The 24,237-nt window shown below is 38.5% G+C and overlaps 1 protein-coding gene across 2 annotated transcripts in view; it reads left to right on the forward strand.

Moving 5' to 3' along the window:
- GPD2 (glycerol-3-phosphate dehydrogenase 2) overlaps positions 1-24,237 on the forward strand; it is a 230,804-nt gene that overhangs the window by 13,625 nt on the left and 192,942 nt on the right. For both annotated transcript variants that reach the window (XM_063429620.1, XM_063429621.1), the window contains exons 3-4: positions 7,514-7,685; positions 13,833-13,957. In XM_063429620.1, coding sequence (XP_063285690.1) covers positions 7,514-7,685; positions 13,833-13,957 — 297 coding nt within the window. The remainder of the gene's footprint in view (positions 1-7,513; positions 7,686-13,832; positions 13,958-24,237) is intronic.

Raw genomic sequence — 24,237 nt, forward strand, 5'->3', positions numbered from 1 at the left:
ATAATTTTTTTTTTTTTTTAAATAAGAAAATGAATGTTTAACGGGGTTACAAGTTGAGCTGACAGTACGGTAAAAACATTGGACTTAAGTACTTATTCCTATTTATTCTGTGCTGTCTGATCTGACAAACACAGCTGGTCCTGAGAGAGAGGGCTGTGGAGTATCCAAAAAAAATACTTTGAGACCTAGCCATCTTTAATTGCTATTCAGACATCTCTAATTGCAAGCAAGGCAATACAGCGTATGATGAATGACACACAACTATAATGAGGGCCTTGCCTGTGCGGTTAAATGGCCACTCACCTGCCCTAAAAACATAGACAATTTATATGAATTTTAAAGGGGCACTTTTACAGGATTTAGTCATTTTTATGTGTCACTTTCAGTATACTAACAGGGGCACATGGCTTATGGACTTCCTTACAGTCATGATGACCACATGTGCTGCATGAGATAGTAGTAGTGTTTTTATTTTTTTTTTTAGTTTTTTTAGTTCTCTTGTCTACTTTCTTAATTATAAAAATAGAGGTTTTCTTATATTAAAAGGTAGGATTCTGTGTTTGGATAACTGGCCAAACTACTCCCATTTAAAGAGCAGATTTTTCCTATCTGCCATGTGGATTGTGTAATGAAGATGCAAAACTTGGATAATAGACAAGCTACTACATTCATATATTAAAAATTGATTCCACTGTCATTCATATACGCTATTTAGGATAGAATGTGCCATTTTCTACTGAATACATATTTATTTTTTCATTTTTTTTTAACTTGATTTCTTAATCTTATTATTTTACCTTCATTGTCTACTCATCCATTATCCGTGCCATTGTTTTCTCTTATGTACCATTCAGGGAAAGACACGCCATTGTGAGGCTGCAAGATTTCTTTACGGTTATGTTTTACATACATATATATATATATATATATATATATATATATATATATATATATATATATATATATATATATATATATATATATATATATATATATATATATATATATATATATATTATTATTATTATTATTATTATTTTTTGTCTAATAAGTGTGTTTTTCATTTCCTAACATTTCTTTTTCCAAATAAAAACTAAAGGTTTAAAAAATATTAGCTAAACAGGTTGAAATAATTATCGTCATCCTTTGATTTCTTTTTTTTTTTTTTTTTTTTAACAAGCATTCTATTCCACTTTATTTTGTCAATTGTAACGGAGTGAAATATACTTCTGTCAGTATAGGAAGTGCCACTTGCGTTATTGCATCAAGATCGGGACCGTAATGAAGTAGTGTGTTTTTAATCAAATGACAGAAGTTCTGCTCTGAAATTCATACTGGGATTTACTCAGGCTAATGCTGTGTTAAGTGGTTTTACAATTGCAAGATGATTAAGTTCTTTTAATTAGGTGTTATAATTGGCTAATCTGGCATGTTGGTTCATCAGTGAAAAAGACTCTTTTGTTGAGTTTTACAAGGTGCTTAATTCTGGATAAGAAAAACGAAGCACTTCAATTATTTCTTATTCCTGAATATACTCTTTAGCAATTACGTCTTCCTATGTGGTAGAAATCAGGTTTGTGTGAAAATCTTCAAAGAACGCTTCAGATTTTCCTTCTATTCCATTGCTGTGTTGGGGAACGAAGATTCTACTAACCATCTGGGAGCCTCTCTCCATTCCTTTTTAAGATTATGTATCATTCCTTTCATGCTGTGAGATCTTTTGAATGATAGGAAGTCACGATGGAGAATTTATCTCTGTTATCCCTTCATAAGCTGTTATTAGTTTCCAGCCACTGAAATGCGAATCGTTCGCAGGCCCATATCAAGTGCTACAATTCTTTGCTCCTCTACCGCACTGTTAACATTATTTTAGGCCAAGAACCTGTTTATTACACAGTTATGCATTCCTATTATATGTTGATCATTTCTTTAATTTTGAAGAATTTGACATTTTGCCTTTATTTATTTTGGCAACTTTTCAATGTATCATATTAATTGCAACATAAGCAAAGTATGGCAATTGTGTGTTCGTAAGACTCCCCTCTGAGATAATTGAGGGTCCTGGGAATGTCTACTTGTTTGTATATACCTCTGACTTTCTACCAAAGGCGCCTTATTTTTATTTATGTGATGAGTGTTGCAATATTTTCTGCGTTAATCCATTAGTCACTAAGCACAGGAGTGGTTGAAATTAATAACTGTACTCCTACATAAACCAACACAATTATTGTATGTCAACAATGTAACCCATAGTGAATATACTGTGTTAAGCGCTATTAAACGGGTTAACAGGGGTTTGTCACATCTGAATCCTCTGATACCCCAATGGTCCCATCCTTTTACCCCATGATGTGTATGTAATGGATGCTCACATCATTCGGATGTGTTTGAGGGATATAAGGGAAGTAAATTTCATCATATCTGATGTCATCAGCAGACAGGGCAGGCTTCGGGTAATGGGAAATACATTTAAGTGCTTGAAGACAGTTTGACAAAAAACAGAGGGACTTATTCACAGCTGCCTAGAATTATAAACACTACAGTAAGCTGTCCATTTATGGAAATGTAAAAATTATGTGAACAAAATATAAAACCAACAAAAATATTATGTTGCTGTAATAGCTCAAATACTATTAAAGGGACATTCTAGAATGACGATTATATAGCGTCAACATATTCCGGCGCAATAGGTAAACAGGACAAATATTTAATTCTAACAAAACATTTTTGACACACTGGACCAGTAGGTAAGATGTCCCTGCCCAAATAAGCTTACAATTTAAAAGCTAAGCTCTATAACAACTTCAGCTTAATGGAGTCTTTTTATATTACTAGGATACCATCCTTGCTTGCTTTCTTTTCGAATATTCTTCATCGTGGAAAACATGCATTTATATTGAAGCTTGGAGCTCTGCCAATTAAAGAGCTAGCAATTTAATTTCGTGGCTCTCATACAAACTGATACCAATGATTTGGTACATTAGTATGTATAGCTTCCTGAAGTGGTTATGGTGCTGGCAGTCTCCTTTAATTTGACCAATTTGGTCAGTTGGTGGGCTGTAGGATTGATTCCCTCAAACAATAATTTAACCAGTACGATAAACTAAGGAAAATCATTAAGAACTGACTTAAGTAGCACATGGAATGTAATCACATTCCATGTGCTACATAAGTCAGATCTAAATGATTTTCTTCAGTTTATCGCACAAGACTGGCAAAAGCACACCATTCATTCTGTTAAAAAGAGTGGAACAAGCATCTTTAATAAAAAAAAAAAAAAAAGCCTTGCAATTTTCTTCCAGCAGCCAATTGTTCCAGAATACACAATGCAGTATCATCCACTTTCCAGTCAGACTGCATCAAATGACTAGAATCCAAAATCTGCAACTGTCTGAGCCGTTACACAGCTAATGATAATGTGTACGTTCTTGTGGGTTGGAATCATGCCTTTGGCTACATCATAGATTCCAGAATAAGCTGCCCAGGAGATAACAATACCATGTGCGGATACATTAAAGCCTTAACAAAGATCTTTGAGCTCATGGGATTTTAAGATCTTGAGTAAGCAGTCACCAAAGCTTTCAGCTAATGTGGTCAGTGGGCACCTGATTATGAATTGTACCCACTCTATCACTAATGAACACCACGGGGGGGTGAGAATGAGGAGTAGCCCACATGCCGGTACCCTGCCTTTGAGTTTTCTGTTGTGCTTAAAAAAAATGCCAGGGATTAAAAACCCAATTTGGGACCTGTTGGAGGTCTGTTTCCACGGGGCTCTGCTTATTTTACCCTTTTAGTTGCCAGAATGTGGCCTTAACCCATTTTCCATAGCAGCGGATACCCGAGTGCCTAAATTGGAAAATATATAAATTTTTACCCTATTCTAAAAAAATTTAAAATTTATTTTACTTGAGATACTATGACTCGGCTGCAAGCTAAGACCGACACTTAATGGGGTGCTAACCTTATCTAATGGGGGTAACTTTGAGTTCAGTTAATCCCTTGTTCTGGATTTGATTGAGATTGCCTTATTTCTCAGTTAGTACTTCGATAAATACAGCTAATTTTTAAAACAGGAAAATGAATGACTAAAAGGGATTTGTTTTGGGGAAAAAAAAAATGCAGGTACCGCCTCAGTGCTAATAAATAAATTTTTAAAATGACTTTATATATATATATTAACTCTTCCGTTAGCGAGATACCAGAATGCCTCTGTGAATTAAAGCACTTGCTGTTTAAGAGACTAATTTGCATGGAATTCAGCACTACACTCAAATTAATACTGTACATGATTGCAGGACAACCTGGCTGTTAATTGCCTGTAGTCTTTAAATATGCACTTCTTTCAGAAATAGACACCAATTATTAGATCTTGTTTGCTGTTACACCATAAGTTGCAAATGTCTAGGAACGCTCTGAAATTTGCAATTCTAATGGGGCCACAAGCTCAGGGAAATTTTGATCTAATCATTTAAAATGAGGGTTGCATGCAAAATGAATAAACTGTTTTACGGAGATTAGGAAATCTTTAATGTAGGTTTATCAAACATTTGCTATCCTAAGTTCACTTCTGTAGATTTTGGCTTTGACTACTAAGTTATGAATTAATTAACCATAATTGTTAGAGAAATGTAAACCTATTTAAACACTGTATTTAATTTTTTTTTCTTTTTTACATGTTAATGCAAAATCGGCCCATCCTAATCGCCTTAAACATCTTAAAGGTGTATTTAAAAAAAAAAATAAAAAATCAATTATATGCTTTAATGCAATTGTAATTAAATTAGCATTTTTTTTGTAGTACAGAAGTTAATTTCCAAGCATCTTGATTTGAAACAATTAATCTCCTCTGTAATTTTCTAATCAACTGTATATTGGACCCCAACACCCCATTACTGTTAGAATGCAAACGTAGGCATGCGTAATGAATGCAAAGCGGTGACATTGGCTGTAATGCAATGGCCAAACAAGCCATCCACATTTTTGTGCCACCCAGATCCTACCCTCAGCTGGCCCTCCTGCATATTCCTCCCTCCAGTTACAGAGGGGTGACGTCACTATAGGAGGATTGGGCTGCAGGAAGAACTTGGCGTAGGATCGCAGGTACAGTTACATAGTTACATAGGCTGAAATGAGACATGTGTCCATCAAGTTCAGCCTTCCTCACCTCATTTTTTTGCTGTTGATCCAAAAGAAGGCAAAAAACGCAAGTTTAAAGAACTTCCAATTTTGCAAAAAAAATCATTTTTGACCCCAGAATGGCAGTCAGATTTATCCTTGGATTAAAAAGCTATTACCCTACAGTTGAAATATTGTATCATTGAGTATTATGTTTTTGCAAGTATGAATCTAGTTGTGTACAGACTCTGATGAAACCACTTCTTCAGGCAGAGAATTCCACATCCTTAATGTTCTTACAATAATAAAAAAAAACCTTTTCCTTTGCCCTAGACTAAATCTTCTTTCTTCCAGTCTAAATGCATGACCTTGTGTCCTGTTTGTGAATAGATTTCCCGAGGAGGAAGAGGAGGGGTGGGCTTGTGTGTTTGTGTGTGTCTGTGTCTTTTTTTTCTTTTCTGGGGTACCATTCCAGCAAGGCTTTTATTAAACCACTGCTTTTGGTTGGAGTAAACTTTTAACCAAGGAGGACTGCGTTAACTTTTTTTTTTTTACTACATTTGCCTATATGCATTTGGTTTGTGTCGCAGGAGATTTGAAGTATAGAACCTGCGCAGTTCTGTGATCCCCTCTCGTTTGTGCTTCATTGAGTTTTACTCAATTACCATCTTCACTCAATCTGCTTTTTGACAGCCCTGCACTCTTAATTTACTCAGTTTAGTTAAGAAAATGTTTATTTTATGTTTATTGTACTCATTAACCCTAAGCTTATTTGAATTATGAAGGTATTATAGTCATTATTTTGTTGTCCTGATTTGTGGTTTTCCTTTCTATGGAGTTTTAGTTTGAAGGGAGGAGTATGGAAAAGAAAATAAATGACTATCATTTTTAGTGCTATTTGCTTGGCCAAATTCTGACTCTGCTGGGCTGTACACTGCATGACTCTTTATTTGTCTTATTTACGCTTTCATCTTCCTTCGATTTAAAAATAATTTCTCTCAAACAAGATAACGATAGGATAAACTGTAAAAATTCGTTATTTAGCTCATTCGCATGACTGTTTCCGTTCAGGGTTCACGGGCACAACTTGCCTGCATAACTTCACTTTTTTTCAGAAAATTGTTATTTCATTTTTCCAGAAAATGTGAATACGCAAGCCCGATCCCAGCTGATATGGCTGCAGACATGAGTAGCAACAGACTACATGTGTCTGCTGACTAATGTTCTGGCTCAATAGAAGAAAAATAACCAGCGTAGAAAATCATTGTTTTTGTGGAGGTGTGATCATTCCGAAGATGGATTCTTTCCAGCTGTTCTGTGATTTCTCTCTTTTTTTTTTTTTTTTTTTGTACCCACCTACTAGATTCTTGGTTTCTTGCTGTTCATTTTGCCTTTATAGCTATGAACTTCAGGAATCCCTGTGCCTACTGTTAACAAGTAGTTTACCTGTTACCTCCATCGCATCAGCAATAACTTTCCTGGTCTAGTTGCGCATGTACTGCATTCTCTTTTAGAACAACCTTAGCACTGAGTAAACCTTCTTTGTTGGCTCAATTCCTTTTGGCTCATGAGTTGACCGTATTCCTAAGGTGTAGTTTGTAATTCATCCAGACTCGTACCTCCCCACATTTTAAATAGACAACGATTTACACCTACATTTTAGGTGTGGGTGTGGGGGTGTTGCCCGGGTCAAGGCTGTTCTGAGATGTTTTTGGTAACTTACGAATTACAATTTATACAACTACAATGTAGTTTAGAACAAGAGCAATGTATCTTATTTACACGGACTGATTTCTAAACACATTATTTGAAGTTTAATGATGGATTACTGCAAGTATTATTGCTGTGGAGCTCTGTTATACACTCACACACCAACAATAGGAATCTCCTACAAACAGGGACACCAGGATAGAAATGATGGACAGCAGGATTTTGTCCCAAAATAGGGACTGTCCCTCCTACTGGAAGGTGTGCCCAAACTGCTTGACTTTGCATACAAATATCTGCTTCCTCTGCAGGATACCTCAGTTGCCTGACTACTCTGCCATCTGGTGCCGTCTTGCATTCATTCCAGGTGGTGGCAAGGTCTCAGCTGGGCACGAGTTTAACCTGAGGTGGAACGTCACTGTTATAGCAAATACTCCATTTGTTTTCTCACATATGATTGAATACTGAAACTCTTACTTCTGTGCCAGTGATGGCTAAATTAGGCATTTAACCTATTAAGGAAAAACAGGGCAGCCTGTTGGGGTGATGGACACAGACCTGCTGAGCTTGTTGGCTAAATATTAAATCTTGTATAATGTTGCCCTTCAAACAATAAATATTAGCAGTGATATGTGTTTATTGTGAAGTAGCAAAAACATTTTGCAATTCTTATCTAATTTCTTTCTAGTCACATATTACATATGTGCAAGCTGCGGAACCTACGAGGCAAGTAACCGAAAAAGACCTGCCATCGAGAGAGGCTCAGTTAATGACTCTTGAGAACACTAAAGAGTTTGATGTGCTTGTAATTGGAGGAGGCGCAACTGGAAGTGGGTGTGCTTTGGACGCGGTCACTAGAGGTACGATTAATGTATAATGTCCTTTTTTTTATTTTGTACTTTTATGTCTACGACGCATGTTTAATGTACTTTACTTTAATGTACGTTTTTTTTTTTACTTATTTTAGTTTTTTTTGAGATTTCAAACAAATCAGATGTATAACTGACATTGTATTCATCTACATGGTAAAGTTTTTTTTTTTTTTTATTGGCAATCTTTTTTTGTTTTACATTCCTTGTTTTTTTATATTATATGTATAGTTCAAAACGATATGCACTAAACTACTAAAAATTTTAGTTTGCTTTGATTCCCATGATAAAAATATATCAATGTGATTTTTACTTTTGGATTTTTGAGTGTTTTGTCTTTTTATTGAATCATACACGTTGCTAGTGGGGCAGTTTCGGAGCTATAGTTGACAGTGGGGGCAGGAGGATACTAGTGTTTTCATTTATGTATTTATTTTTTACTTCTGGCAACTGCTTCTCAAAGCAGTCACCAATTGTAAAATGAAAGATCACTAGTATAGTGCTTCACCAGGCCACCTAGGCCACACCTAGCAATAGTCATCCCTCCGTGTGATTATTGCTGCACAATGCTATATTCGTTAGAGAGTGCAGCAGAATTGCACCGAATATCTGACTGTGCGGCATGTGCTTGTTTCCGGTTCTGCATTCTTTGAGATCCTGGATCGCATCAGCAGGATTCTTGGAGGAGAAGACCTAATATATAAAGGTGGAATACGTCACAACGTATCCAACCTCTCTGTTGGTGTAGGGCTCGTGGGGGTTTCTCTTGGACTAAATCTCCATGTGTTTCTTGAACCTAGCAACGAACCTGTACAATACACTGATTGATTTATCAAAAATTAGCGAATTATGATGTTGTAACCACTTCAGTTGATCATGAAACCTTAAGAAAAATAATGATCCTAATGGATTACTTTATAAAAAAGGGATACAGAGAATTTCTGGTATATTAAAGGATCACTATGGTCAACATATAAAAGCAAGAAAGACAGGTCTCCTAGCCTTCTTTCTAGCTTTTATATGAACTTGCCCCTAATAAAAAATAAATTAGAGACCTTTTTTATTATTAAAACTTGCCTCCGTTCCAGCGCCAAGCTCCTCGTCAGGCCATGCCCCCTTTTTCGTCAATATGATGACATCGCAGGGCCCAATAGGACGCTTCTCTTTGAGAAGTGTCATAGCGCTCTGGTGCCCATGCGCGGCTTCGCGCTGCACCCATCAGGTCCTTCATAGAGCGGCATTGAATGCCACTCTATGAAAGAACTAAGCGCTCTACCGCGCATGTGCACGGTATGCGCGTTCGCGAGCTGTGTTGACTGACCGCTCAGCTCGGTGTCTATGCCTGCCCCCCTCGTAGGGCAACCCTCCAGCCCAAAGTAAGTATGCAAACACTGTATAAGGGAAATCTCTAAATATAGTGATTGTTTACAACACACACACACACACACACACACTCTATCTATCTCTGTCTATTTCTATCTCTATCTCTCAACCACATTCAGTCACATCCACACTCAGTCACTCACTTACTCACCCACACTCACGTACTCACGTACTCCTCTCCTGCTCGGTCTCCGGTCTACAGCCTGTCCGCTCAAGCCGACGCTGTGTGCAGGAGATCTTATCTCCCACACTGTCGTCTCTCATCGCTGACAGGCTCCAGGGCACGTTCACAGTGCCTCCTATCTCCTGTCTGCTGATAGCACGTTTGATGTCTTCACCCAAGCGTGAAGACGTCAAACGTGAAGATGAATGCAAATTATGCATTCATCAACTCAGAAGTCCCTCTGGTGGCAGTCTGAGTGACTGCAACTGGAGGTGTTTCTAGCTTCCAATGTAAACATTGTATTTTCTCAGAAAATACAGTGTTTACATGAGAAAGGCTGTAGGGAGCTATAGTTCTCACCTCAACAACCTCATTAAGCTGAAGTTGTTTAGGTGACCTATAGTGTCCCTTTAATATATGTATTCAATTGGGTACAGAAAGCTGTTGCCGCTACAGTTATGTGAAATGTACCACATAGTAAGTAAGAATACAAAAGATTTAAAGGACCACTACAGGCATCCAGACCACTTCAGCTCAGTGAAGTGGTTTAGGTGCAAGGTTTCCCTAGTTTTAACCCTGCAGCTGAAAACATAGCAGTTTCACAGAAACTGCTATGTTTACACTGCAGGGTTAATCCAGCCTCTAGTGGCTGTCTCCCTGACAGCCTTTCGAGGCGCTTCCGCGATTTACACTGAGTAAATCGCACTTATTTCAGTTAAGTGGCTGAAGGGGTTTTAGGAGGGGGGCACTCCGAGGGAGGGGGGCACTCCGAGGGAGGGGGGCACTCCAATATCCTATAGTGCCAGGAAAACGGAACTTTGCCTGAAACAATATGAAACAAAATACACATAATATTATTTATCTGTTCACTTATGTGGTACAGTTTAATGAATAGAACAGTCAACATGGGCATGTGATTTCAAAGGGAACATTGATACAACACCTTAAAGAAACAATAGCCTTAGGTAACTTGGGGAACGAGCCCAAGGAGGAAGTTCTGAGCAGGCTTTGGTTGGTCACGTTCTTTCATATAGTTTAAGAGTTAATTGTTTAGAATCAGTGTCCAATCAGAGGTTTTGGTGTGTTGTTTAATAAGCTTTATGGGGAAGTGATTATAACTAGGTTACACCTGGCACTATTGGACTTGTCTACCTTTGCATTAATATGCAGGAAACAAAAAGAGGTTTGGGCACTCCAAGGTTCAAGAAGGCAATTTTATTTGAACCAAATAACAAATAGCAGCAAGCTTCCACCTCTACGTTCTTTCGCAAGCTCGAGCTGAAACAATGCTGCTATTTGTCATTTGGTTCAAATAAAATTGCCTTCTTGAACCTTGGAGTGCCCTAACCTCTTTGTTTCCTGCATATAGTACCTGGGACCTGGTGCTGGGTCCTAGTTTGGTTGCACTCTGGTTCATAGTAATGGGATTGAGTGCAGTTACTAATTCATCTCATAAAAGTACCCTTGCATTAATGTCCTGTCTTGTTAGATGCTCTGTCCTGGTCTTTGCCTTAAAGTTACACTATAGTCACCTGAACAACTTTAGCTTAATGAAGCAGTTTTGGTGTATAGAACATGCCCCTGCAGCCTCACTGCTCAATCCTCTGACATTTAGGAGTTAAATCCCTTTGTTTATGGACCCTAGTCACACCTCCCTGCATGTGACTTGCACAGCCTTCCATAAACACTTCCTGTAAAGAGAGCCCTATTTAGGCTTTCTTTATTGCAAGTTCTGTTTAATTAAGATTTTCTTATCCCCTGCTATGTTAATAGCTTGCTAGACCCTGCAAGAGCCTCCTGTATGTGATTAAAGTTCAATTTAGAGATTGAGATACAATTATTTAAGGTAAATTACATCTGTTTGAAAGTGAAACCAGTTTTTTTTCATGCAGGCTCTGTCAATCATAGCCAGGGGAGGTGTGGCTAGGGCTGCATAAACAGAAACAAAGTGATTTAACTCCTAAATGACAGTGAATTGAGCAGGGGAATGCAGGGGAAATTGCAGGGGAAGGATCTATACACTAAAACTGCTTCATTTAGCTAAAGTAATTTAGGTGACTATAGTGTTCCTTTAATTTGGTCTTATTAGCTGGTGGCTTGGAACGGGAGCAGTGAATACACACCAGCTATAGGTCTGTAACAGTCTGTGGATGAGCCCTATGGATATGTGAGGTGCAATGTTAATTGTGAAGCGATAAACAAATGGATTAATCCTATTTAAAGTATTGGGTACAAGAAAAGAAAAACCTTTTTATACCCCATTCCTCCTATTTAACCTTTAAGTATTTAAACAACGTTCAGAAACCGAATGTTTTTTTTTTTTTTCTGCCCTACTTTTAGTGGAATTTCACATTTATTGCCTAACTCCCAAGGTAGAATGTGTTAAATGTTTGGACATTCCATTTGTAATTTTTTTTCGAGGATCTTGTTTCCAGGGCTTGTAAATACTTTCACTGAGCAACAATAATGATGCAAAATGATTCATAATGCCTTGGTTACAGTTCATGACTAATCAGCCAAATTCCCAGTGATGTGAAAGGTACATAATTTGGCCATTATTACTAGGTTTCTAGCCACACGCTATTTATGAAAGCTGTATTTATTTTTGTTTTTTTGTTTTTAATGTTTTGTTTTTTTTAAGATGATTTAGCGAAATTAACAAGACTGGGATGTCTAACATCCTGTTGTGTTTGCTTTCTCTAAAGGGATATCCATTAAAGGGACACACCACTGCTCAAACACAAAATGAATATAAATCACTGTTTAGTAGATATACCGTATATACTCGAGTATAAGCCGACCCGAATATAAGCCGAGGCCCCTAATTTTACCCCAAAAAACTGGGAAAACTTATTGACTCGAGTATAAAACTAGGGTGGGAAATGCAGCAGCTACTGGTAAATTTCTAAGTAAAATTAGATCCTAAAAAAAATATATTAATTGAATATTTATTTACAGTGTGTGTATAATGAGTGCAGTGTGTGTGTATGAGCAGTGTGTGTATGTGTGCAGTGTGTGTATGAGTGCAGTGTGTGTATGAGTGCAGTGTGTGTATGAGTGCAGTGTGTGTGTATGAGTGCAGTGTGTGTGTATGAATGCAGTGTGTGTATGAGTGCAGTGTGTGTATGAGTGCAGTGTGTGTATGAGTGCAGTATGTGTATGTGTGCAGTGTGTGTATGTGTGCAGTGTGTGTATGTGTGCAGTGTGTGTATGTGTGCAGTGTGTGTATGTGTGCATAATAATTTCATTATTTTATTATTTTTAAAATTTTATTATATTTTTTCGTCCCCCCTCCCTGCTTGATACATGGCAGGGAGGGGGGCTCTCCTTCCTCCAGCATTGGTAGTTCAGTGGGGGCTGTGGGGGCTGCAGAGAGTTTACTTACCTCTCCTGCAGCTCCTGTCAGCTCCCTTCTCCTCCGCGCCGTCCGGTCAGCTCTTCTGTCAGCGGCTCTCGCGAGATTTACACTGGGAGCTGACCGAGGTGCTGAACGGACGGCGCGGAGGAGGAGAGAGCTGACAGGAGCTGCAGGAGAGGTAAGTAAACTCTCTGACAGCCCCCCTCTCCCCCAGTCTGTATTATGGCAATGCAAATTGCCATAATACAGACTATTGACTCGAGTATAAGCCGAGTTGGGGTTTTTCAGCACAAAAAATGTGCTGAAAAACTCGGCTTATACTCGAGTATATACGTTACATGCATTTAATAATGCATTTTTTCAATAAGGTTTATAGCTGAAAACCGCTTGTAAAACATGCGTCTCTCTTGTCTGCTGCCTTTGCAAACCCTCCCCTTCTAGCCCCACCCAGCCTTCTCCAGCTGTCCAATCACAGACTTCCCTTTGCAAGGAAGGTGCTCTGGGCAGTTGCAGCCTATTGAGTTTAGCTCCAATGAGAAAAACAACCAGGAAGTAAGTGGAAAGGTTGTCTGCCTGACAGCCAGGGGGTGTAACAAGGTAAATTCATAAGTGTCAATTTTATTGAAATATGAACTTTTTTCAAAATGAAAAAAGAGGACACACACTTCACATATAAAGCTTTTCAGCAAGCTTAAGTGCTTTAGGGGTCTGGAGTGTCCCTTTAAATGCATACGCCAAGCATTTGTTTTGCTATATTAATATCTTATGTTGAGTAACTGACTGGACAGCCCTGTGCACAAAGCTGAAATGTTGAATTATTTAGTATAATGGAAACATTGCATCTACCAGTTAAAGAGTACTGGGAAATGTGTATGTGTAACGGAGAAGACTGGCGAGTCACCGTGTAGCTCTTCCTTTTCCGTGCGAGGCTAAGCAAACAAGGCAAAATAAGTTTTTTTTTTTTTTTTTTAAAATAACAAATATAAATAAAAGGGGACATTCTTAGACAGAACTAGACATTTTAGTTTGCAGATATATATGCAGTTGCTCCAGATAGTCGCCAGGTATGGGAAATGTAGCTGTGTGAATTGTTATTGCTGGCCAGGCTTCCAAAGATTTGTTGTAAAAGTTGGATATGTTTTTGTTTCTTTATTTTTTTATTTTTTTACTTTTTGCCTCTATCTATTTTACTGTAGAACATGTATTAAAAATGTATTATTATTCTTTTATTGAGGACTGAAAACCGCACTAGTTGAAAGAGATGATTTCTCCTCTGGGACCAGCAGTAGAAGTACTAAACTGATTCATGGAGGTGTTCGATATCTACAAAAGGCCATTATGAAGCTGGATGTTGAGCAGGTACTATATTTAAAAATATATATGCATTAATTGATTTAAATAATTCTACAGTTATTATTAGAATGAGATTGTTGGTTTAAATGGTATCTGTCAAGACAAAAATAACTTAATCTTAAGGATAGAGAATCAGATTTCATCTATACATTGTGTTAGCAAAACTGCTAGCAAATGTCTAGATTTCGCTAAAATCAAGAGTTAAAAAATACATCCCTTTCCTTGTCCTATCCATCAATTCAAACTGTGCCAATCAGCAGAGAGCTGAAAAAGGCTTTGCTTTGCATGTCTGTTATTATAGAAACCCTCCTCTGGGCTTCTATCCTTTTTGGCTCAAGCCTAAAGGAAAGCAATGCCTTCAAGGGGAAAGAGGGAGGAGGGGCAGGCTCTGTGTGAGAACAGCACCAGCATTATGGAGAGAAAGAGCCAGAATTATTATTTATTGCCAGGGTTTGATAAAGAGGAAAATAATATCTACGTGCATTATATCCACATCAGATAGTTTGTGAGGTTAGCCATTTAGTAATCTATAGAGTTGTACAAACTTCACATGTTGATGGTGACAGTCCAGAGTTTCGAGTGCTGTCCTGCCTTAATTCTCTGGTGTCCTGCTTTTGGGGACACTAGGAAAATGTCCCCTACAGTCATAGCTAAAACAGTGCTCCTTGCAGTGTTGGCGGGCTGACTAATGATTGTCAGGCAGGCTGATGTGGTTCATATTTAAATCGGCAAGGATGCAGCAGAGCTTACTCTGGTATTGGAGCACAGAGGTAGGTTGCTGCCACAATGAATGCAATGGATTCTTCAAACCTGCTGTAACCACCAGTTGAGATTGTGATTAAAATAGCATTTTTACACCTGTAATCATATCCAATAGGCAGCATGTGGCGGTACACTAGTTTCCCTCTTTAAGCAATGAATATAACCATTTCGTTAACACTTCTTGTGTTATATAAAAAAAAAAAAAGTGCAGCAATCTTAACATGTATAGCGTTATTACTCACGCAATCTAATAACATGTTCGTGTCAAGCTATGTACTGAATAATGCACTACCTAAATATTTTTTTTTTTTTTTTTTTAAAACATGGTAGTCAGAATTACCGTATATACTCGAGTATAAGCCGACCCGAATATAAGCTGAGGCCCCTAATTTTACCCCAAAAAACTGGGAAAACTTATTGACTCGAGTATAAGACTAGGGTGGGAAATGCAGCAGCTGCTGGTAAATTTCTAAATAAAATTAGATCCTTAAAAAATTATATTAATTGAATATTTATTTACAGTGTGTGTATGAGAATGCAGTGTGTGTGTATGAGAATGCAGTGTGTATATGAGTGCAGTGTGTATATGAGTGCAGTGTGTATATGAATGCAGTGTGTGTATATGAATGCAGTGTGTGTATATGAATGCAGTGTGTGTATATGAGTGCAGTGTGTATATGAATGCAGTGTGTGTATATGAATGCAGTGTGTGTATATGAATGCAGTGTGTGTGTATGAATGCAGTGTGTGTGTATGAATGCTGTGTGTGTGTGTATGAATGCTGTGTGTATGAGTGCAGTGTGTGTGTGTATGAGAATGCAGTGTGTATGAGTGCAGTGTGTGTGTGTGAATGCAGTGTGTATGTATGAGTGCAGTGTGTATGTATGAATGCAGTGTGTGTGTGTATGAGTGCAGTGTGTGTATGAATGCAGTGTGTGTATGAATGCAGTGTGTGTGTATGAATGCTGTGTGTATGAATGCTGTGTGTATGAGTGCAGTGTGTGTGTATGAGAATGCTGTGTGTATGAGTGCTGTGTGTGTGTATGAATGCAGTGTGTGTGTATGAATGCAGTGTGTGTGCATGAATGCAGTGTGTGTGCATGAATGCAGTGTGTGTGCATGAATGCAGTGTGTGTGTGTATGAGTGCAGTGTGTGTGTATGAATGCAGTGTGTGATGCAGAGCCTTGGTGGGGGGGTGGGCATTTTTATTTTTTAATTATTATTTTAATTTTTTTTTGTTTTATTACGTTTTTTTATTATTATTATTTTTTTATTTTATTATAATTTTTTATTATAATTTTTTTATTTTTATTTATTTTTATTATTATTAATATATATACACATTTTTTCGTCCCCCCTCCCTGCTTGCTAGCTGGCCAGGGAGGGGGGCTCTCCTTCCCTGGTGGTCCAGTGGATGGGCACTGTGTAGGAGGGGGCTGTGGGGGCTGCAGAGAGATGTTACTTACCTTTCCTGCAGCTCCTGTCAGCTCTCTCCTCCTCCGCCGGTCCGTTCAGCACCTCGGTCAGCTCCCAGTGTAAATCTCGCGAGAGCCGCGGCTCTCGCGAGATTTACACTGTGAGCTGACAGAAGAGCTGAACGGACCGGCGGAGGAGGAGAGAGCTGACAGGAGCTGCAGGAAAGGTAAGTAACATCTCTCTGCAGCCCCCACAGCCCCAGTCTGTATTATGGCAATGCAAATTGCCACAATACAGACAATTGACTCGAGTATAAGCCGAGTTGGGTTTTTTCAGCACAAAAAATGTGCTGAAAAACTCGGCTTATACTCGAGTATATACGGTAGTAATTTTGAGAATGAGCAATGGAATGGAGGAAGAACAATGGGATTGGAGTTATGATAAAAATCTGGGAAAGGGCATGGACAATCTGTGGCCAAGCAATGAAAGGGAGCGGGAGAGATTATGGAAGAGAAGTTCAGAGTGCAAGAGACATTTGGGGAAGAGAGGTATCGAGGGCAATGAAGGTAGGAGCAATGAACTGTATGGACTTTGGGGAATACAACGGTGGGGAGAGTCCGAGGGCAAAGATTGCGTAATAGACCAGATTACTAAGGCTGAAGACTGAGGACAGGAGGCTAAGGTATCGGGATAGGAAAGATAGTTTAGGATTAGTGAGGTCCCGAACGGTTCGACAGCGAATAGTTCCTGGCAAACATAGCGTGTTCGCGTTCGCCACGGATGGCGAACATATGCGATGTTCGGTCCGCCCCCTATTCGTCATCATTGACTAAACTTTGACCCTGTACCTCACAGTCAGCAGACACATTCCAGCCAATCAGCAGCAGACCCTCCCTCCCAGACCCTCCCACCTCCTAGACAGCATACAATTTAGATTAATTCTGAAGCTGCATTCATTTTTTTTGTGTTTGTGTTTATTATACATTATCCCCCCATAGCCAGTAACCTGTGTTTATTATACATTATCCCCCCATAGCCAGTAACCTGTGTTTATTATACATTATCCCCCCATAGCCAGTAACCTGTGTTTATTATACATTATCTTCCCATAGCCAGTAACCTGTGTTTATTATACATTATCCCTCCATAGCCAGTAACCTGTGTTTATTATACATTATCCCTCCATAGCCAGTAACCTGTGTTTTTTATACATTATCCTCCCCATAGCCAGTAACCTGTGTTTATTATACATTGTGAGCAATGTATAGCGAGAGCAATCTCGCCACATTGCATTGGAGAAGCCTGGTTGCCCGCCTGCTGCCTTTGGACTATGGACCAGACTTTAAAAGACTTTATTTTCCCTGCGGAAAGGCTTATTCGTGCCTTTCTGCCGGGGTGTTCGGTAGATTTTATCTACCGAACAAACTGCCGAAGGAGCGACCACCTGGGAGCTGGAGTTTGCCGCCAATTTACCTCCCTGAAGCTGTGGTTAACCGCAGCTTAATTGACGAATACAGGGTGGTCTTTGTTCGTTTACCGTAACACGTGGCGGCGGCCATTTTAAAAGTCCCGTACGGCCAGCGGTGTTCGGCACTTAAACTATGGAACTAAAAACGGACACTTATTTGCACGAACACCGCTGAGCCGTCCGCCGCCTGGTTCCTGTTCGTACAGTTTAACGAATACATGTCAATTTGGTATGTTATTTTATGTGAATGTGTTAAGACAGATAGCTATGCCATGGAGCCCATTCGTGTAGTTAAAGACTTTGGCTCCATGGCAATTGAACTGTGTGAATAGGATCTGAGCGCTATTCGGTAGTTTTGTGCGCTCGGATCCCAGCTATCTGGGGATATGTGAAATGTCTGTGTTTTATGTAGACAAGGTGACTTTATGTATTTTTCAAGTGTTTTACTGTCTTTGTGTCCCCATGTGTATAATGGAGTCTTGCCTCTGTCCTGGGAGATAATTTAATTACTTCTCAATTATCTCCAGGATAGAGGGAGGGAATTAGGATGCATTGTGGGGATGTTTTACTGCTGTGTGTCTGTAATTGGTGTATGTCTGTCCCTTGTCACAGTCTTCCTTCTGGTCCCCTAGGGGAGTGTCCACCAGGTGGGAGACTTGCATAAATACTGGGCGGGTAGCCCATAATAAACCAGACTACTGCTTGACCCTCAACACGGAGCTCTGTCTCATCTTTGGGGGGATTCACTGTATGCTGTTAGAGACTGATTGCCAGGAGTGTAAGCCACTTGGGAGCTTTTCCTGTTCGTCTGCTAGCAGCTATTTGTGAGGTTCCGGTTCGGGAGTTTGGAGTGCTACCTTATTCCCTTGTATGCAGTTCGGGAGTTTGGTGCATTCACTTGTATTCAATTAGGGAGTTTGGTGTTCTACTGCTGAAACGGTCCGTTACATACATTATCCCCCCATAGCCAGTAACCTGTGTTAATTATACATTATCCTCCCATAGCCAGTAACCTGTGTTTATTATACATTATCCTCCCCATAGCCAGTAACCTGTGCTTATTATACATTATCCTCCCCATAGCCAGTAACCTGTGTTTATTATACATTATCCCCCATAGTCCTTTATCGTTGGACCTAGGCAGCATGATGTCTTAGGCCGGCCCAGAGAGTGAGTGAGTGAATAATTTAATATATATGTTCAGAAACATATTAGTAATATATGTAAATCCGGTTCATGCAAAGAGGGTGAAAAGGTATTAAAGAAAAACACACTTATTGCTTCAAATTTACAAAGCCAAACTTTTAAAAGCTTTCCTCATTTCTTTCTCGGGATGAGGAATATATCGGTTGTAGACTGCCCAATCTTTTAATAATATGCACTGGAGTGTCAGTGTTGAATGAGACCGAAGCTGCCCCTATTCTAAATGAAAGACCCGAGACATGGATACAACCCAATCTTAGGAGTAGTGTTCTGATGTAGAAGATGAATTTAGCCGTAGTCAGAGGGATTCAGTGAGAGTAGTGGTGAAATGTGTGTGGCATGACTGAGTGTGGGTAAGTAAGAGTCAAGTGTTTTAACTGGGCACTAGTTCTAGGTGGGATAAAGTGGTATAGCGGATGGATGAGTAGTTTGGTTCGTTTTAGAGGTTTGTAGAGAAAGTATATAGTGATCATGATTTTTAGCGATATCCAATATTTTTAAGGTGGTCCCAGTGCCACCACTCATATCTGGTGTCACAATAGCTTCCTTTAAAAAAAAAAAAAAAAAAAAAACTTTTTTGACTGTAATATAATAGCAGTCAGTTTCCTTCACACGTGTGCGTTTCAGGGCCTGCCAGGGCACAGTGTCACACCAGTGCAACTCATATCTGGTGTACCAGTAGTGTACATTAAAAAAAAAAATACAGGGGGCTTGTTGTCACCTTTCGGGAACCCTTGGTGTTGTACGTGGCTGGGTGGAGGAAGAGACCTTCAATGACATCAGTGAGGACAAGGAACGGGACATGGCTAGCTTGGTATCCAACCTTGTTCAAATGGGGAGTTTGCGGTTGTGCAAATGGGACTGTTTGCGGTGCGTTAAACGGGGAGTTTGGTCTGTCACTGTGAAGCGGGCGTAACCCTTACACTACCTGATCGATACAACATCATACCTGATGTTTTAAAGCACGTTATTCCAAACAATTTAGGAATGTTAGGTGATTTATGCCCTTTATGGATTAAAACCAGACTCTGCATCAACTATGTAATTTTCCATGGGAGTTTTTCCATTGATCCCCCTCCGGCATGCCACAGTCCAGGTGTTAGTCCCCTTGAAACAACTTTTCCATCACTATTGTGGCCAGAAAGAGTCCCTGTGGGTTTTAAAATTTGCCTGCCTATTGAAGTCTATGGTGGTTCGCCGGTTCACGAACATTTGCGGAAGTTCGCGTTCGCCATTCGCGAACGGAAAATTTCATGTTCGCGACATCACTATTTAGGATTAATGGGACTGAATGTAAGATTCAAGGGCTGAATTTAAGTAACTTGAGGACTAAAATTAGAAATATTATAAAAGGGCATCGCATCCCCACATTTTCTGGGATTCGAAAGAAGATGTTCTATTAAAAAAAAAAAAGGAGAACCAGTCGTCTAGATGCCAGAGAAAATAATAACTATATAGTAACTGTGCTTTGGAAAGCGTAAGTTGTATATTTAGATCTCTTTCCAAACCTTGCATTCTAATGATTTAATCTACTTCCCAGTAGTTAAGTAAAGCCACAAGCTTGTGACTCAGCTACCCATAGCCTTGTCACACAGTGTCATAAAATCAGAGGAAGGTCAGTGAGTTTGTGTTGCATACTGGACTTCTGCAAAGCGTGACACACGACTTCTCATTTCCTATTCACAACATAAGAAGCTCTACACATGGTGACCACCGTAGGGAGAAAAACAAACAAAAAAAGAAGATAATAAAACTCCATAATTGGGTAACAAAAGGGAAAATGTTTACTTTTGAAAGTAATGGAAAGTGATTAAAATCATGATTTGCCTCACATATCCATGAGTAATGATAGGAGTTACCTTCTTAATTCTTTATTCTTAATTTATTTATAAGTTTGTTTGTTTTTAAAGTTTTTTTGTTGTTTTGTTTTTACATTTTACATAGAGCTCTCGTTTTCAAGTTTACCCGGTAGAACACATACACATACATTGTAATACATATGGAAAACCTTCCAAATGATTTATCCACAAAGTTGCCCGTAGACTTTAATGGTGACTTCTCTAGATAAATCATCTGCAAAGTTTTTCCAACAGATTGTGATAATTTAAAAAAGCTTATCCAAAAATGTTATATTGAGGCCATAATAGGAAAAATAGGCAGTTTATATAAATTACAATTCTATATATATTTACGATAAAAAATGAGTAATTTAGGGCTTTTTAATTGAAGGTAAGTAGATGTCATCAAACTGGTCTGAGATCTGAGATGTTCTTCTTTCTCATATGTCATTCCCTTTTTCTAGAGTCAGTTGGTTCTGTCTGACCCAGAATCAAATATAGGCACTTGCCAGATTTCACCTGGAGGCTCTGGGTTTTAATGTATTAGGATTTAATAGATCTGTTTAATTCCTGGCACTGAGAGTGATGTTCAATTCTATGTCTAATGCCACCTCCAACGTGACAATTAATGTCTTCTTTAGAGATGTGAACCTCCCCCAATTTTGACTTTCCCCTTTTTGTATTTTTGATTGACCTACTTTTCCCTGGGATTGTCTCCCTATGATCTCTACAGGAGGGAGATCTGTAATAACTCTGGTAAAGAGATCATGGCATTTCTCCTGTATGAGTAGGGGGAGGACATGAAGTTCTATACAGGAATGTATTTACTTAAGCATCAGCCTTAGTGTTCACCCTATATTTAATTGTAGCTATTTCTATTATTAACAATTTCTCTTTTTGTCTGCTGTTGGAATTCATTGATAATTAGATCACAGGGTTAAAATTGGCACTAGCTGTTATGAATCAATTTATACTGGTGTTTCCTCAGCCATTCTTATCAGCAAGACGATTCTGACTCATTGCCTACATTCGTGTAATCTTGAAACAAATGGACAAAGTTCTTTCTCCTCCTTAAATAAGTATTTTACGTACACTATTCTAGTTTGTTAACTTGGTGTATAATGTACCCCCACTATTAATCACATTTATATACTGTAGACCACTAGGGGCTTTGCTGCGTTCTTGAAATACCTTATGGTTTAGAGGAGAAAAAAAGAAAGGAAAAATGAATGACTCAAACTATAAAAAAAAAGTGGGGTGAGGGGTATTCCATGACATTTTCTTGTCTTTTTATCTCATATCCTATCCTCTCTACGCATGAACAGTGTGCTGCTTATGCCCAGGAATTCGATGCAGTCACCAAACTTTCTAGCTCATAGAGGGACTTGCAGCAAGTTCTATTCCCCACCAGCCCCCCCGCTGACCGTTAACTGGGAGGCTCCTTGGTGGAACTCTCTCCTACTGATCTTTCTCTTTATAATAGGCAACTGCTTTGAAAATGATGTAAAAAAAAAATGATAATACTAAAAATAAAACCTCTGCCCTTACAGTCAACAAAGATATATGGGGCTACAAAAAAAAAAAAAATCCCCAGGATTTTTGTGGATTACTGTATATCTTGATGTTCCTAGTCAGCAAAACATAACCTGGAATGGAAAAAAAAAAACCAGAAATATAATAAACCTGCAAGAAGCACAACTGATACAACAATACATTTTTATCTATATATATCTCCAAAAGTAGTGCACTCCGAGGTCTTTTTAATATGTAACTAAGTGATGCTTTATTTAGCACATATTCCAATAATCAAGTCAACGTTTCAGTCCAGAAGGAATTTTTATCAAGAGAAATTACCATGTGGAAACTAACGGTTAAATAAGACATAGAGTGATATCATTGGAGGGTGATAAATGAAAACGAGATTGGTGATATCAAGGATGACGTCTCACTATTGAAAATACGTCATCAAACACTATTAACCCATAGGATGAAAGACCTTGTGAATCTGTGATAAGAAATGTGTAAGAAATCAATCACACAAATTATACATGCAGAATAGAGAGATGACTAAAGAGCACGAGGAGAGCGCACTTACAGGTAAATAATCCCTAGGGAGAAAACTAAAATAGGAAATAAACACAAAACTATCAAAATAAATTCCGGTGCTCAGACTCCCTCTCCCATCATATATAGAGAGGAGGGAGAGAATTCACCACGAAAGACCAGCAAAATTATATAGAAAGAAACAGAAATAAATTCTAGCAAATGTCAAAATAAATTGTAACAAGACCAGGGAATCTGAGTGCGGGGCTCATGGATTTGTTATTATTGAGACCCGAGCCACGTGTGGGTGACCTTGATACAAGGAACCGAGAAGAATGGAAGATTTTCTCACGAAGACTTGGGCATACCTCAAACATGCCGTGGTGCTCCAATTAACAAAGGAACAAGCAGCTATTATGGACTCTGACTTACCTGCTTCATCTGAGCCTAGAGACCTTATACATTATACATATACTTATATGTGTTTGTGTGTGTGTATATTTTTTGTTATGTTTTGTTTGCTTTGGGAAGTTAAATGCATTTTCAGAAATTATGACTTTGCTTTCATTTAGGAGTGGCTAGCCTAAATTTACACAAGGTTTCAATTTAATATTTTGAAAAATGTTTTCAGATTTTAATATTTTAGTATCTTTATTATTTATATATTGATATATTTTGATCTTTTAATATTTCGAATGGGAAAAAAAAGTACTTTAGAAATATATCCTAAAATATTAAATAGTTTGTAAGTTTTATTCAAAAGTATTGAGGTCTTGAGGCCTAAGTAAGCAAAAATAAGTCACTCCTCAAATGTAACTTTTGATCAAAATCCACACTAAAATCTTATTATAGAGCACGTAAACATTAAAATATTTGAAAAGAGTGCAGTAAGTGATAATGTGTTTCCAGAATGAAAGACCAGAATAGTTCACACATTTCTGTTTATTCAGGTATTTCAATAAAAGTGCTATTTATCTGACACAAATTAATTCAGATAGAATACAACCCATGTAAAGGGTTAAAAGCCCTCTCTTTCACTTACCTCTTTCCACTGTTGAGGTCCTTTGGTCGACATCATTCTGATGGGGGCACCTGATGCGAGTGCTGCACACTGGACTTGGTGTTTCTGGTGCAAAGACACTCTCCCTGCTGGCTGACAATTGTTTTCTGAGAAAAAAGGCTGTGTTTACATTTGTCCCTAAGTCCACCTCTAGTGGTTGTCACCCAGATACTCACCAGATGTCCTTCCTGGTTCATCTCTGCAGTTTTTGCAGGACCAACATTAGGCATAATATTTATATAAAAAAATATGGTCATCACGTGTCACCAAATCTTGGTGTGTTGCTTACCTCATTTTATCCATGAGAGATTAATCTTCTAATGTTACATTGCACCATGATACTTTAATTAAATCTATTTCATCTGCATGGATACTTTCCTGCAATTTATGCATCTCATTGGGTGCAATTAATTGTTTAACAATGGGGGGAAAGATATTATACAATGGGGTGTGGCTTAAAATATTCAATATGCTACAGAGTGCGCTGAAATAATC

The sequence above is a fragment of the Pelobates fuscus genome, chromosome 8 (assembly GCF_036172605.1).
Source record: "Pelobates fuscus isolate aPelFus1 chromosome 8, aPelFus1.pri, whole genome shotgun sequence".
NCBI lineage: Eukaryota > Metazoa > Chordata > Amphibia > Anura > Pelobatidae > Pelobates > Pelobates fuscus.